The 16,128-nt window shown below is 40.7% G+C and overlaps 1 protein-coding gene across 1 annotated transcript; it reads right to left on the bottom strand.

Annotated features, from left to right (window-relative positions):
• Positions 1–9,216: 9,216 nt before the first annotated feature.
• Positions 9,217–15,626, bottom strand: LOC145431385 (uncharacterized). The gene is made up of 4 exons (XM_080307042.1): positions 14,584–15,626; positions 14,122–14,438; positions 13,728–13,913; positions 9,217–10,158 (listed from the first exon to the last, which is right to left on the bottom strand). Exons 1-4 carry the CDS (start codon positions 15,210–15,212, stop codon positions 10,094–10,096), a joined length of 1,197 nt encoding a protein of 398 aa, XP_080163168.1. The 5' UTR covers positions 15,213–15,626; the 3' UTR covers positions 9,217–10,093.
• Between the last annotated feature and the right edge of the window lie 502 nt (positions 15,627–16,128).

Below are 16,128 nucleotides of genomic sequence, written 5' to 3' on the forward strand. Positions count from 1 at the left end.
CTTTTATTATCGGATTGCTCTGTTAACCAAAGGGAATACCTCAGTTTATTGTATGTTTGACTATAATTTACAAAAAGACTAAAGCATCATTTCTTATCTTTTCTACAATAACTATCAAATGAACAAATGGAGAGTGCTCGCTCAAGTCATGGATCAAGTGACTTAAAGGGCCGTTTTCAAAGAAAACTAAAAGTGTATAAGCAACCAAGGAAGTGAGTCCTACCTGGCCACTGGACAACATTCAGTGACAGTGCACTTGCTGGCATCTCCAGTGGGCAGAGCCCTGATTCAGTAGGGTGAATAAGGGATCTTGTCTCCTCCGTACTTAATGAGAGTGGTGTATCTGTCAGTCATGTCTGGCACATAAAACACCAGGTAGGTCCCATCATGGCTGTCACAGATATCTGCTTCTTGGGCTTCCCCTCTGGGTCCTTCAGGAGAAAACAAAAACTGTTACCTAAATATCAATGCTTTGAATACATTATTGTGTGGTCCACGTTCATGCACTCACAGTGATCTGCACTGCCAGCAGTCCCTCACCTGCATCTTTGGCATCAATGGTGACCTTCACTGGCAGAGAGGTGGGCGCTCCAGTGGTGTTAAGGCCGGATCCACTTGCACGCACCTTGCTGGTATCATGGGTGGGCAGCACCTTCACCTTGTAAGGGCGGACCAAAGGGGAGAGAAGACAACTGGCTGTGGAATACAGTCTCACAAATGAAAGGAGCCTTATTTACAGAACCGAGTAAACCACGCAAAGAGTTTTCCATTTTCAAAGCTGGCCAGAGTGGAACACTGTAACATGTAACACCTAGAAGGTTCAGATGGCTGCAGTACTTTGCTAATTTGGATCAAAAGTTTGGGGGGAAAATGTAATTAAATCAAGTGATTGTAATGCTGTTACTTCCTGTAGCGGCAACCTTCGGTCCTTCTTTGCCGCTTTTGCAGAACGTAAAGTTTCTGACTCGTGCTCTTGTTCAGTCGCTTGGATGCCTTCCGGTAGCAAAAAACGAGGCGAAGGAAAAAAGGGGCAAAACATTTATTTTCCTTACAAAACGAAAGGTACAAAACAAATGCCTCTGGTGGGAGCTCCGTTTATATTCCCTTTGTGTGGCTACAAAAAATAACATTAAAACGGCGACGGTCAGAACGGCGACGGTCAGAAAACTGTTGCTCCACGTCCTGCTTGCTTACCTAACCTTTTTTACCCACACCCCTCCGCATGCGGGCCAAATACACACCCCTTTACGACATCTACCAACACTTTACAACAACAACAGACTAATAAAGCAGGATTAATTTATGGAGCACAGCATATTATATTATAACATAAAATGATCAAGATTATAATGGAAACTTAAAGATCATGACAAATACTTAAATATGGCATGATGTAACTGAGTGAAATTATTGGCCTGGACTTGGCTCCAACATCCTGGCCCCTAATTGTTCTTGTGAGCCACAAAACAATTACTCTTATACATACATCTATATATTGTTCAGAACAACAAATCAAACAGATAACGAACTAAAACGGCGACGGTCAGAACGGCGACGGTCAGAAAACTGTTGCTCCACGTCCTGCTTGCTTACCTAACCTTTTTTACCCACACCCCTCCGCATGCGGGCCAAATACACACCCCTTTACGACATCTACCAACACTTTACAACAACAACAGACTAATAAAGCAGGATTAATTTATGGAGCACAGCATATTATATTATAACATAAAATGATCAAGATTATAATGGAAACTTAAAGATCATGACAAATACTTAAATATGGCATGATGTAACTGAGTGAAATTATTGGCCTGGACTTGGCTCCAACACTTCCGTTGTGTAGTTAACCATCTATCATTTTAGATGTTTCATTAGCAGCCTGATGAAATTAGCTGTGTAGTTAGCCGACTTCTGCCATCCAAACAGATGAGGTGAATTATGCAGATCACTAGCACAGTACACAGATGACCACTTCTTATTCCAGCCAGACTTCAGGTACTTCATTCGAATCATGCAGTAACAACAAAGATTTATTACTACTGGCTTTTTAAATTGTGCTTCTTCTGTTCTAGAAAAACAGAAACATGTGATCACAGGGTTTTGTTTTTTTCAATGACATTTGTGTTGGTTGTGTCGGTTGCAGGCAAACATTTATCATAATGGTTAGATATTAGGAAATAGCTTAAAATGTGTGCATATTTAACTTGTTGCACTGCCGTAGTGTTACCTGCGTGGGATCTCCTCATGAGCATATGACTGTACCCTGGATGATGATATGTGAGGAGCTTCAACATAATTCGCTAACAGAAACTAATTTGGCTAGCTTAGCGCACATGTCTTGTGGCAAGATATATGCACTTAAATGTTTTAAGTCATTGGCTGTTCTGCCAAATTGCCACCAACCTGCAACTTTGTGAGCTGACTGTTTCGCGATTTTTGTGTTTTAGACAACAAAAATAAAAGAAAAAGATGTACAGATCCAGGCTTTTCCTTTACTGTGGTAGTCGCATAGAATGACGTCACTGACACTGGTTTAATATGAAAACAAACTTTGCAAAAAAAAGAAAGAAGAAGAAGTGAGTCGGCGTGTCATCTTTATCGAGCACCATACATGTTTTGCCTCACATTAAAATTATTATTTTGCCTTTTCAAAAATAATTTATATTCAGAGAAGTCAAATATAGCAAATTTGTACGGCTTACACGGCCGCCAGGTGGCGCAGAACACTTGCCGGCCCCTGGCAACTTGAAGCACAGACAGGCGCTGGTTCGAGTCGAGGCTCGAACACTTACACACTCACTCACACACTCACTGACTTCAAATCCTCTCTGTGTCTTCAGTCTGCTAGGGGGATTCCTGGTCTGCGCAGGGAATCCCAATCCTTTTTTTTTTCTTTTCTTTTTTGGCCTGTTGGGGCCTGTATTTACAAAGCTGGGACTATCTCCGTTGTCATGGCTACCAAGAACAACGCCAGCTTGGGGGAGAGCGGAGAGCCGATAAGCAAACACTCATTCATCCTTTCTCCTCTTTCGTTTCACAGCTGCTGCGGTGGGAAACGCTGGGACTTGTGTGGCTATGCAGTTTTTGCATTGTTGGCAACTTTTAAGGACCAGCCTTGAATTTTACAGATTTGATAAGTGAAGCCTGGATATATAGTGAAGAGAGCTGGGATAATCTGGACAGAATCTGCAGGCTGCATCTCCAAATCACAAGTGGCTTTAGATCTGACTCTTACAGACAGGCATGCATGTCTCAGGGTGATTACACACTAACACATTGTGATTAATCACACACATTTGTATACATTTTATTAACAAGATAATAAAAAAAACACTATACAAAATGTGTTTTTGTGACAGGCCGCTAGTAACAAAGTGCTCTCAAGGTTAAATACACATACCGGTAGACATTGAGGGCTAGCAGGAGGGACCATGCGCTTACCTGCTGCTCTCTGGCAGGTAGCTCCATGCCCTCCTGGGTTTTAAATGCACCTTAGAACACACATGCATCAACACTACAATGAGCGGGTGGAGGGAGGTTTGGAGTCTTCTCTCACCCCCATTCTCTGCGACCTGCTGGAGCGGGGGGGGGCTAGGAGGAGGAGTTGGCCGTCCGACTGCGGTCTGGGGTGTGGGGCCTCCCTGCTGCTGCGGAGTCGGGGCGGTCTGCCTCCCCCCACCGCAGGGAAAAGGGTAATACCACCTGGGTCTGGGTGCAGTTCCCCCTCCAGGGGCAAGGGTACCTAGACCCGGTTTGTAGGGTACGCTTGGGGAGTGTGATCGTGTGTACAGCGTCTCTTTATGTCTGTCTCCACGTTGGTTGAGTGTGGAGTAAGTGCATATGAGAGCATGAGGGTGGGAATGGATGTTTGTATATGTGTGTGCCTGTATTTCTGTGTCTATATGTCAGGTTGGGTGTCAGGCGCCACCTCTCTGGGGACATCTCAGGCCCTCCAAGGTTTGGAGGCCTATCTCCCCCTACCACCACTTCCCCTGCCAGTGGCGGACTCCCTCAGACATCGGTGCGTTGGTGGTTCTTTGTGTCCGGGGATGGGCGTCCAGGTACACACCGGCTCACTCCTTGGCGGCCGCTTATCGGGGCCTGGAGCCTGGGGCTCGCTCGGGCCACTTCGGAGGTGGGGTGCCCCCGGCCTCTCGGCCTGGGGCTCGGTCACTCAGGCACGGCTGGCTGCCGGCGGAGCTCACGGGCGCGTCACTGCAACTCCCCCTGGCTTCTGCTCCGCGGCTGCTGAGTGAGCCCTCATCTGGGACTCTCCTCAGCTCTTTCTGGGACAGTGGCGCGGCTGCCCCTCTGTTGGTCTTCCTTGGTCTCTTGTGTTCTGGGGGCCTCTGGATGTCTGGAGTTTTGATCTCCTCCATACCTGCTTCATGCCCTGGAGGACGGGGCTGTGGCCCCCCCCCACCCCCCCACCCCCACCCCCACACCCTCTAGCAGATCATTACATGAAGGAACCTTTTTAAAAAAAACAAGCGCATCCATGCTCACAGGTGTACACATGGGTGATCACACCCACAAACTACACCCTTTTTGGCTCCTACCTCAAAGCACACTGTGTTCTGTTGATCTTATGTGCTGCACAATAATGTTTAATATTTAGTATTTACTGTCATATTCCCATATATCATTGTGATGCTGTTTATTCTATTACTCTTTCCATCACATTTGTGGCTTCTTCTCCGCTGCTTCTAAGTGGAAATTGGTACATTTGACTTCACTACAATTATCTGACATCTTTAGTTGTTATTTTACAGATGAAGATTTGTGCTCATGAAACGCATGAAGTACAATTTTGTTTCTGTAGTTGATCAATCAGTTATTTGACTTGCATGAATTCAGCAACTATTATTATATGTTAAGTCTTTAAAAGTACTTACTGTTGATATTATTTTCTGTAAATTGTTCAAAATCATAAATGTGTGAGAAGCACTCAATCAGGGGCGACTCCAGCATCAAACCTTTAGGAGGGCTCAGCTCAGTCTTAATGTCATGCTTTTAGTGTTGCCTTCAAAAGAAATGTAATTTTTGGATGACCTACAGCAGTGTCTAAGAATAACAGATTTTAATATAATACATCAGCTTTACGGTGGTCACTTTAGTTTAAAACCCGATGCAATGGCACAGTCATGTTGACAGTAAATTTCAAAAACAGTTTAAGAAAAAGCAGATCAGAGGAGAAACCTGCACGGCATTGTTTCAGTCTCTTAACCACATAGAGGCAGGTCCACCAAATCATCAAGTATTTAAAGTACCATTATACAATACAGACAGTTCAAAATCCCCCTGCGACTCCACGTACCTGCACAAGAAGCAAACTGGTAATAGAGCTGATTTTAAATGACAGCTTTTGAATTCATGCAAACCCAAACACTTTGTTGTGCAGACTCAGCACAGAGACTCGTGTACACCAATTCAGAGAGTGGAGAACAGATTTGTAGTCTGTCACATCAGTATAGTGGCATTCATCCTGTTCAAGTTTACAGTGATGTGAATGTTGCTAAATGCTATTATTCACATTAATAGCAGAGTGCTACTGAAAAGCACACAACGCATCCATTTAATGCATGTAGATGTTGTGAAAAATCCACCTGATCTCTGTTAGTTCCAGTCTCTCTGTCCGCGCTTCCTCTTTGTACTGACAATCACACACAAACATTTTATATTCAACTAAAAAAAATAACAAAAAAAATATGTATATATTCTTGTAATAATTATTTTAAGAGCAGTTTCGGATCATCGTTTGATAAGAGCATAGCACCCTGCTTAGTTATGAGCGATCACCATAGATGAATGTGGGCAAAGCAGAAGTGACATATATGTAGCCAGGTGGAAGGTCTTTATTATCGGACATGTCCCTGACTTTGACTTCATGTCCACTCTTACCTGTTTCTTATGTGTGCTGTGTTCCTCCATCTTTCTCCCTTTTTCTCCCCAGCCATGAAGTCTTTTGAATTTTCACTCAATAACAGCACCTTTTAAAGTTATTTGTTTTTATTTATTTAAACATATAGTAAAATTAATATAAAGTGGTACATGTTATGCACTACCTAAAGTGTGAAGTCACAGAATGATACTATTTAGTGCAGTTTTTAATCATTACCAGTCTTCATCTTAGAGCTTGTGCTCTTATTGTGCCATGATGTCTCCTTTTAAACTGTGTGGATATTCACCTCTTCTTCATCCTTCCTGTTCCTTTCACCAAACTGCTCACTCTTGTTCTCCTCTGATCTCACTTCCTGTTCTGGTTATAAGAAGAATGCAGTCAGCATGTGTCAAAGACACTCCCTTAGATTAGATATTTAACATTTTATTTATCAACTATTTTATGCACTAAATCAATCAATTATTAAACAAATATCATATTGTAGAAAAGCAAATAATAATGCACTAAGCAGTTTCATGCCACAAGAGCTAAATGGTCACTTCACTGTATTTATTTCCCACAAACTACTATACCTAGGATCTTCAAGTTTCCACTATAATTCATTAATCTGCAGCGACTGTAGAACATAAAGTATATTGACCTCTATTGCTTTCTTTATGACTTGGCCTGAATACACACACATACACATCTTTGAATAGCACAACAAATGAGGTAATTTTCCATGTGTTTTAATAGGTTTTAGTGATTTATGGGTTTTATGTATGTGTGTGTATTTTGGTCTTCAGTGTAAATTTATACAAACTGTAATTTTTTCAGATGAAAGATCCATTATTTAATGTTGCTTTATGTTGACTCTATGGAGAATAAAGCCTTGCATGAGTGTTGCTATTTTTAATTGTGGAGTGGAAGACCTACTGTACTTGTTGTTTAGTCTGTGATCTGAATGCCAAATTTAACCAAATTGAAAGCAAAGGTTACAGCTGGGATATTCCACACATTTGAAAGACTCATTGTGTAACTCAGATGTTTATGAGCTTTGATCACTCCAGCATAATAATTATCATGTAACTGCAAGAAGACTTAATGAAACTGAAACAATGCACCCTAACACAGGCATTTGAACTGTACGCTAAGGAGTGCATGAAGTGTACCTCTACAGCTGAAAAGAGTTTGACTCTATAATTTCTGGATCTACTGATTTGTTTCTGATGTATCTCTTCTTTTATTTAGCCTGTATTTGTATAGTGCTTTACTAGTCCCTAAGGTCCCCAAAGCGCTTTACACAACCAGTCATCCACCCATTCACACACTGGTGATGGCAAGCTACATTGTAGCCACAGCCACCCTGGAGCGCACTGACAGAGGCGAGGCTGCCGGACACTGGCGCCACCAGTAGGCAACGGGGGAAGTATCTTGCCCAAGGACACAACGACCGCGGCCGTACAAGCCGGGGCTCGAACCGGCAACCTTCCGGTTACAAGGCGAACTCCCAACTCTTGAGCCACAATCGCCACATTATGAACAGAAAGATGATGAAATCCTCTTTATTTGAGAAAATGTCCTTAAACTATTTTTCCTCCTTCTTACTGAGTTTCCAAGCTACCTCTTTGTTAAGTGAATAAACTATTTGAACAAGAAAGATATCATGGCATTTATGATGATACTGTGTGTGTGCGTGCGTGCGTGCGTGCGCGCAGAGGGGAGGTCAAGACAGGAGCTCGCTGAGTTGACCTGGTACATCAAGTTTGGATTTCCCCAGTTATTGATAAACAAAAAAGATTTAAACTTAAAAGATTTTGAGTTCATGCACACTAGAAAAAAAATTCTCTTCATCACAATCATTTGTTTAAAAATATGGCTATTTTACTGATCTATGGTTATTATTAAAGAGGAAGGAAAGAAGAAGAGGAAGCCTGAGCCCAGGTTCTGTCCATTTTCATAACAAGTGACAGCACAGACATCTGAGCTTTTTCATCATAAAGATTGTGATGTGAAGCATCAGCAGGTAAAGTGTCGTTAAAGTGTCACTTCAATAATGCTGCTGGGAGAAAGAAGTGTTGACACATACTAGTTTTGAATAAAAGGTTTAAAACACAAACAGTCGAATCCTAGGTGTTGCTTTTAAGCTTAAAGAATATAATAAGTTCTAAGACAATTCAGTTTACTTCTTACTGTCCATGTTGTGTTGTGGTATTTACTTTATCATGAATGTACGCTACTTTGTTCTAGCGACTGTAAAAAAAAAAAATTGTATTCATGAAATAAACTAGACTTTCACAGTCTGCATCTTCCACAGTTTTTATGCTTTTTTTCCACTCCAAGTTTGACACAACCCCACAGACAACCAGAGTTAACTATGTGAAGCAATCACAGACACTGTAATGGCTGATTTTTCTAATAAACACAATCAGGTTAACATTAAGGTTTAACATTGAAGGAGATTTGTTCCATAGTCACAGTTATACTTGTATTTCCTTTACTTACATCCAACACTACTATGTTCTGTTTCAGTCCAGGTGCTGGCAGTTTATCCTTTGTTGTTTGGACAAATAAGCTTAAAGCTAAACCTTCATGTTTTTGATGGGAAAGTTTGTTAAACCATTGCTCAACTTATGTCTGCATGAGAGCAGATAATTATGATGTACTTGTAAAAAGACTTGATAAGCAGGTCACAGCTGAATCAAGGGGTAATAAAAATAAGACCACGCGGTCTCAGCACGACTACACATGCAGTGGGTTAGCGCACACATTTGAAAGACTCATTGTGTAACTCAGGATGTGACCCCTTATAAAGGAGACAGAGAAGTTCTGTTGTTCAGTCAAGTAAAACCTGGTGAAAGCGCAATTCTAAGACTCTGGTCGTTGCTTAAGTGTATAGATAAAAAATCTTTTCTTCATACATTCTTTTCTTACTATATTAGTATAATCGCCAAATCGATCATTTAATATTTATCTCCTGAAACGATCTACATTAACTTTTTATCCCTAGAAATGTGTTTCCAGAGTCCCAGGTTTAGTGACTTCCTGTCCACCATCACATTAGCCGAGTAGTTGTCAAATTTGAGGGGAGCAGAGAAGATCAGACACCAGTCAGCAGGTCAGAGGCCATCTCTCATTTCACAAATCAATCACTTGATTTATAAATGGAACAAACACCCCATCAGACCAGGTAATGACCCATTATGAGACAACAGCCGTCTGAGAGGAGATGTTCTGTATCACAAAACATGGGAAACAAACAAACTCTAGGCATTCTGAAATATATAAAGCTCAACAAAAAAAGACAACCATATCAGATCCTGATGTAATTCATGTTGTTGTTGTCTTTATTAGTCATTTAAAAAGAGGTCCAGAAAAAGTGTCCAGGAAGAGATTCTACTATTTATGCAGCACTGCCCCTGTGTGGCCACAAAGACACACAACAGCTTCATTTCTCAGCCTGTTGCCTTCTTTTTCCTTCATGATGTAAACAGTGAATGAACCGAAAGAAGTCAACCCATAAACTGTTAAACTGATACAACAATCATGATGATTATGTAACAAGTTGTAGTTGACTTTCTGGTGGTGGTTTTGGTATACAATTTAAAAGCCATTTTCTTTTATAAATACACCATACACTTTGTTCTTGACCATTTCTTTTCCTCATATCCTTAACGGACAGTGGAGGAACACTACATCTAGCTTCTGTTTAACATTTATCCAGGCGCCCCCACACTGCACCTCTACAGAAACCAAGGGAGAGACAGACACACAAAGATTTCCACTTGAATCTTGATCTCAAAATAGAAAAAGTTTTATCACAAAATAATTACAAGAGCACAAATAAAAACTCGAAACCAAAGACAAATGAAATAAAAGGGCAAGGCCCTGCGACTGAACACAGCACATCTTGCACACCTTTAAAATTCACAAATTTCAGTTTTCTTTGTCAGTCTGTGGTATTAAAAAAAATCTCAACATGATGACCAATGTTTGACCTTTCACCTCTAGCATAGTTTTCTCTGGATTTCAATCTGGCCACTCCTGAAATGACATTTATCAGTGTATGTACAGCATCCATTTTTGGTTTAGACAGTCTGACACAGACCGTCTCCATGGCAACCTCCGAGACTCTTCTTTTCCTAAAAAAAAAAAAAAAGTCTCTATATGACCACCAACAAACCTGTTACACCATATTTTTTCACCAGCTCACCTTTGCTGAAGGTTCTCATACAAATCTAAACATCTTTTGAGAAAGTCCACATCACTCTGATCTGTAATGAAAACAGAAAAACAATGACAACACCAGCAGAGGCCTCCGACATAAACCTGGCAACATAAATCTAGATAACTTTGCTTATTTATCTCTTAAAACATTCAACAAAGATTAAAAATTCTAACAAATATACCAATATAAATATATATTCCAGAAACAGGACATTCCAGTTAGATCCTCTCCAAACTTATACTGGGCAGCTCAGCCCATCATCCACTTTTACAAAACAGAAAGCCGCCTGATACAACAGCCCCAAAAGTGACAAAAATCCACCTCCAAAAAGCAAAACTTCTCATAATGGAAAAACAAAAAAGATTGTCAATCCTATCAAACACTTTCTCTTAATCTAAAGAAATTATTCCAACATCAAACTGTACAATTTACAAATAACTACCAAGTCTCTCATGAGAAAACTCTTGTTCACATTAGAGCTGTGTGGTACACAGTACGACTGATCCCTGTGAGTGATTCATTTCACAAAGTGTTTCGGCCTGGTGGCCAGTACTTTTGAAGGAAGTTAGTAATCTGTGCATAACAGAGCCACGTCTCCATTTCTAAGCAGAGACAAATCTCTGTTTTTTAGGGAGAAGAGAGAGCCCCACATGATGGCTCGATGCCAGTAACAGTCTTTTACAGAAGTCTGCAGGCAGCCCACCCTGTGCAGGAGCCAGCTGACCAGCAGCAGCACTAATCTCCTCCAAAGAAAAGTTAGCATCCAGGACAGCTCTGTCCTCAGAGCTCAGCTGAGGAAGCCCCTGCAGCAGCTTCTCCACTCAAGCTTTATTACTTTACTCCATCCCTAACATGGTGGTGTAAAAGTCCACGGCATACTGACCTGCTCTGCATCCAGGAAAAACCACTAACGCCACATAAACTACACTAACAACACCATACACAATTACACTAACTCATAATCAGCCTCACAACACACCACACATAAAAAAAAACACAACTTTCAGCCAGACAAACCACACAGTCCACCAAACTCCCATCATTCACAAGAGAGAGGGAGAGATATAAAACGAGAGAGTTTAGTGGATGTGTGTTTGTGTGTGTGATACACACAATTTATGAATGTACTCTCCAATAAAGGTTATGTAGTTGATGAAAAGTGGGTTAGATTAAATGTTTACATTTCTTGTGCATGAAGTAAACTATAATATTTATATGTAAAATTCCACACCTACACCTGTGCGCCCTCACACTGCAGCACATTTTACTCCCCTGGTTGCAGAAACCATTCTATATTTTGTCACAGCTGCAAAAGAAGCTCCACTCAAAGAAACTCAAAGTTGATGGAGAGGAAGAGATTTCAGAACATGAGGCAGGAAGGTGGGGAGAGAGTGAGGCGGTATGGCACACAGGACACGGTCGAGGGCAGACTCAAACCCAAGCTCCTGCAGTGGGAACTCTAACGTTTAGTACATGTGTCCCCACTCAGCCAGGTGAGATATAGCAGAACCATCAATTCAGAGTCTGACAGTAAGGGTGAAGACGAGCCTGACTGTTGGTCTGCTCCAAAACAAGCCCATAAGCAAGCTTTGAAATAATATGTTACAAAAGTGTGAAACTGCGACATGAAATTTGATTTGAAAATGAAATTCATCCTGATCAGGAGCTGTTATGATCTAAATGGTGTTCTAGATCCAGTAAGCATTCATTCAACTTGTATGCAGCAAAATTAAAAATAAGTTACCACATGTTTTTTAATTTGGTAAATAATTGATAAAATGTTAAAAGTACTGGTCGTACCTTAGCCACATGTTTTTTCTGTGTCCTGAGCTACAAGGTTTCTGGACAGGGTATTTTGCTATTATGTCAACTGTTCTTGGGGTAACTCTTCATCCTTGTCCTCTGATTGCTGTATTTGGGATTCCTGTTCGCTCACTTACACTTGATTCCACACAAAAGGATATTATAGCCTTCACATCCCTATTAGCGAGACGTCTAATATTGTTGCATTGGAAGTCTGTTAAGTATCCTACTGTTTCCCGGTGGCTTGAAGATGTCATGTTTTTTTTAAAACTTGAAAAAATTAAATATACGTTGAGAGGTTGCACAGCCAAATTTTTTCACAAGTGGCAACCCTTTATCTCTTATTTTGCTAGTCTAGAGGTATTGCCTGTTTAAATCTACTTTTGTTACTGTTATATTCCTCTAATATGTTTGATGGTTGTGTTGATCTGTGTGGGACTGGGGGGCGTTGTGGTTTGTTTTTTTTTTTTGTTATATATATATATATATATATATATATATATATATATATATATATATATATATACACACACACACACACTTAGGAAAATGAAGAAAGGTTGACTGTATTTCGGTAACTACTTACAGAAAAAGATTGATGAGCACAAAAAAAAAAAACCACAAAAAAAGGGAAACAAACTTTAATTGTTTCTGATTAGAAGCTGTACAATCCGGACTGACTTTAACAAATGTGCTATAGGCTCACCTGGAAAATAGTGAGCTTTAAAAGACTGATTTTGTTCCAAAGGCTTGCACAGACCTCAACCAATCCTAAGGCTAATTAGCACGGCTAGAATTTTAAAAACATTTGTTAAATGATGTCATTGCTAACATATACCTGTTTTAGAGCATGGTGAGTAGCGAGAATGCAAAGTTATTGTTACCTCTAAAAAGAAAAATGTGAAGATGTGATATTAGCATGAGCTATATAGTATCTCCAAAAGTTGATTCTGTTCATCTGGACTTTACGTTTTGTGGGAAAAACGTTTCGTCACTCATCCAATTGACTTCTTCAGTCTCAGCTGACTGCAGGTTTCCCCAATCTTATAAACAGTGCATGTATATGGTTACCTGCCCCCTTGCAAAACTTTGCTAGACCCGTCCCTGCACAGTTACCAGCTGTCAGTAAAAAAGGATCCTGATGTTATTTGTCTCTCAGAAACAGTTCATAACTTCCCTTCAACTTATTCATGTCACCTAAAAGGTAAACCTGTTTCTCCATCACCTGTTCAGCTCTGATGATTCAGTAAGGACATCTCCTGGTTTCATCTTCACGTTTCCCTCTCACCATATATCCAAACCGATATCATGACCAGCAGCTGTTACAGCTGTGGCTCCAGCCAACATCAGCTGATACTAGAAAGTAATATTAAATAAATTCTAATAGCAGCTGATCAAGTTTTAACCTGCTGCTGTTGTTTAGAGCGACCACCGCTGGTTTCCTCTTTCTGGCTCGAAATGCACGATAAACAAACAAGAGAGAAAAGCGATCAGCTGATCATTGATCAGTTTCATCATTTAAGTAGCAACAGGAGAGGGAGAGAGAATGGGAGAAGAAGAGGCAGCTGGCCACGTAAAGACACAGAAGAACTCCAGCTTTGTGTATTTTTTTTTTCATTCAAGCTGGACATTCAAGCACACTTTACTTTCTGAACCTTTTGTTCAGTTTCAGCAAGAGCTGGTTTTCTAAATTAACAGAGGCAATCCGACTTCGTTTGGCTGTGAAGAGTAGACCAGCACAGCTAAAAAGTCGTTCACACGCAGCAGAAGCAGGCAGAGCTGTGTTCAGTTTAAGAGAGAGGTTTTTGATACCTGAGAAGGAGTGCAGCAGCTCCATGGTGTCTGTGGCACAAGCAAGGTAACCATCAAGCTCAACTGCACTTTGCAGCCTTCTGGAGATTGGTCTGGAGAAGAATTCATCTTCATCAGATGACTCTCTTTGCTGATCCTCACTCTCATGCTCTGTCGTTTCAAGATGTTGTTTGATGTATGTCAAGGCTGTAATTGCAAGTAGATAACACAATTTTGTTATTTACATTTCAGTGATTATTCCTGAACACAAATTTAAAAACGGCAAATTCTCAAAAAGGATTGTTTAGTATTCGGGACAGACCATCAATAACTTACAATGTATTAGGTGAAATACTCACTTAAGCATGTGTTCAAATGTAAAAATACACAAAAATGGGATCACATGAATCCTTACCAGCCTCTGTTACATCTGCTCTGTCAGTCCAGGAAGTCTTGAACTTGGGTAAGAGGACTGCAGCTGCAGCCAACTCTGGATCCTCCATCATCGCTCCAAAACGCTTTTGAAGGCCATTTTGCAGGACTCTGATGAGTGGCACGCATGTCTTGCTTGATGTCTCCAGCCTGCTAAGTTTGAACAGTAGTTGTTGGATTACTGGCAGGAGCCATCCCATAAAGGAAGTGGACTCAGACTGAAGAATGTTTGAAGCTTTCACCAGTGGCTTCATGGTGGTACAGTACTCCCTAAGGAATGCAACTTCTGCAGGACTCAACCTGTAAGACACAACAACAAAACCCACCATGACTATAACAGGGATCTTCTGATTTAATATTAAGAGTCTGCTCACGTTTTTAACCATCCATTAAGGAAAATTCACAAGATTTGCAACCATATTGGTAGGTGTCCAATTTTACTCACATTTTCACCTTGAACTCCTCACAAATGCTCCTGATGGCATTTTCCCCCTTCTCATCAATGATGCGTATTATCCTTTCAATGGCAAGGTAGGTTGAATTCCATTGTGTTGCATTGGGACGAATGATCTGTAGTTCACACTTGTCCTCTACCACTTCATTAGCCAAATGAGTTTTGTTCCAAATGGCCTGGCATTTTGCAAAGCATGCACGGGAGAGCCTCTCGTAGGTTTCCTTCATGCTCTCTGCTAGGGCAGCATCAGATGTTGCCACAAGGTTTAGCAGGTGACATGCACATCGCTGATGAGACGGGAGTTGATACTCCAAACCAGAGTCTTCATCAAGAATTGCACTTGCCTCATGGTAGTCAATATGGTCAGTCAGGTCAATAGTTTCTGGGTCTGTTTCATCTTCAGCTTCATCTGCATCATTTTGTGCCCCAAACAGTGGATCCAACTTTGTCAAGGCCTTCCACATATCAGTTGTGGTTCTTACAACTTTGCCTCTAATCTTGTATTGGCAATGGATATCATCAAGCGCACCAGCAAGCATGTCAAATGTGTGAGACCCTCTCAATCTTTTGCATGCTGGTGCTGCAGATCTTCTTTCCAGGGACTCTTCCTCCAATGGCATGTGACTCCAAGGTAACTTTTCTGATGAACTGACCAACAATCAGTAGTGGTAGCAACAAATTTGACTTTATCCAATGCTGCAACCAAAGTCATCTTCATGTGATCAGCAGCTTCACAGATTCTGGCACGGACAGTGGGTCTGGAGAGGACTTTGGCTTGAGGTTGTAATGTGGTAACCAATTCTTTGAAAGATGGCTGTTCTACCACTGCAAATGGCTGTAGACCCTCACATATGAAATTGATGACAAGCATGTCAACAGTTGCTTGTGGAACATGTTTGTTTGCAGCTCTCAACATCAGGTCTGGTAACTTGGCTTGTGTATTTGCTGAGAGCTTGTTTGGTGTGGCTGTGGCCTTTCGCTGACGAGATGTTGATGCCACAGTGATATTGTACTGCTCAATCTTCGATGGATGTTTCCTCTGTAGAGATAAATATTATCATACGTCAGGTTCATACATTACTTCATAACATCACTGTGATTAACACTACAGGAAAACATTTTTAAAACATCATTCAACTAGACATGAGCTAATCTTTGATTGTTTAGCATAGTATAAAAGAGTGGTGAATTTGGTCAAATCTTGCAGATATATTGCTGTATTTATTTACAAATGTAAACCAATTTTGAACGATCATTGCGAAAAACATGAATTTCTGTATACATTCCAAGTTCTGTAATCTGTATACTATCTGTAAAAAGAGTATCGACCAATGTATCAGTATCTAAATTTTTAAGTCCTTTTTATCAGTATCACCCTAAAGTTTTCAGTATTAGTCAGGTTCTAAAAATACTAAGAGAGCAAAATATGTGTATATAGCAAATGTAATTTAAGGAAAGGGATCACATACACAAAAATGCTGCCCATACAGCTAACAAATAAAAACAATCCACATTATGTTCTTTAAAAAAATATAT

The sequence above is a fragment of the Astatotilapia calliptera genome, chromosome 10 (assembly GCF_964374335.1).
Source record: "Astatotilapia calliptera chromosome 10, fAstCal68.1, whole genome shotgun sequence".
NCBI classification, from domain to species: Eukaryota; Metazoa; Chordata; class Actinopteri; order Cichliformes; family Cichlidae; genus Astatotilapia; species Astatotilapia calliptera.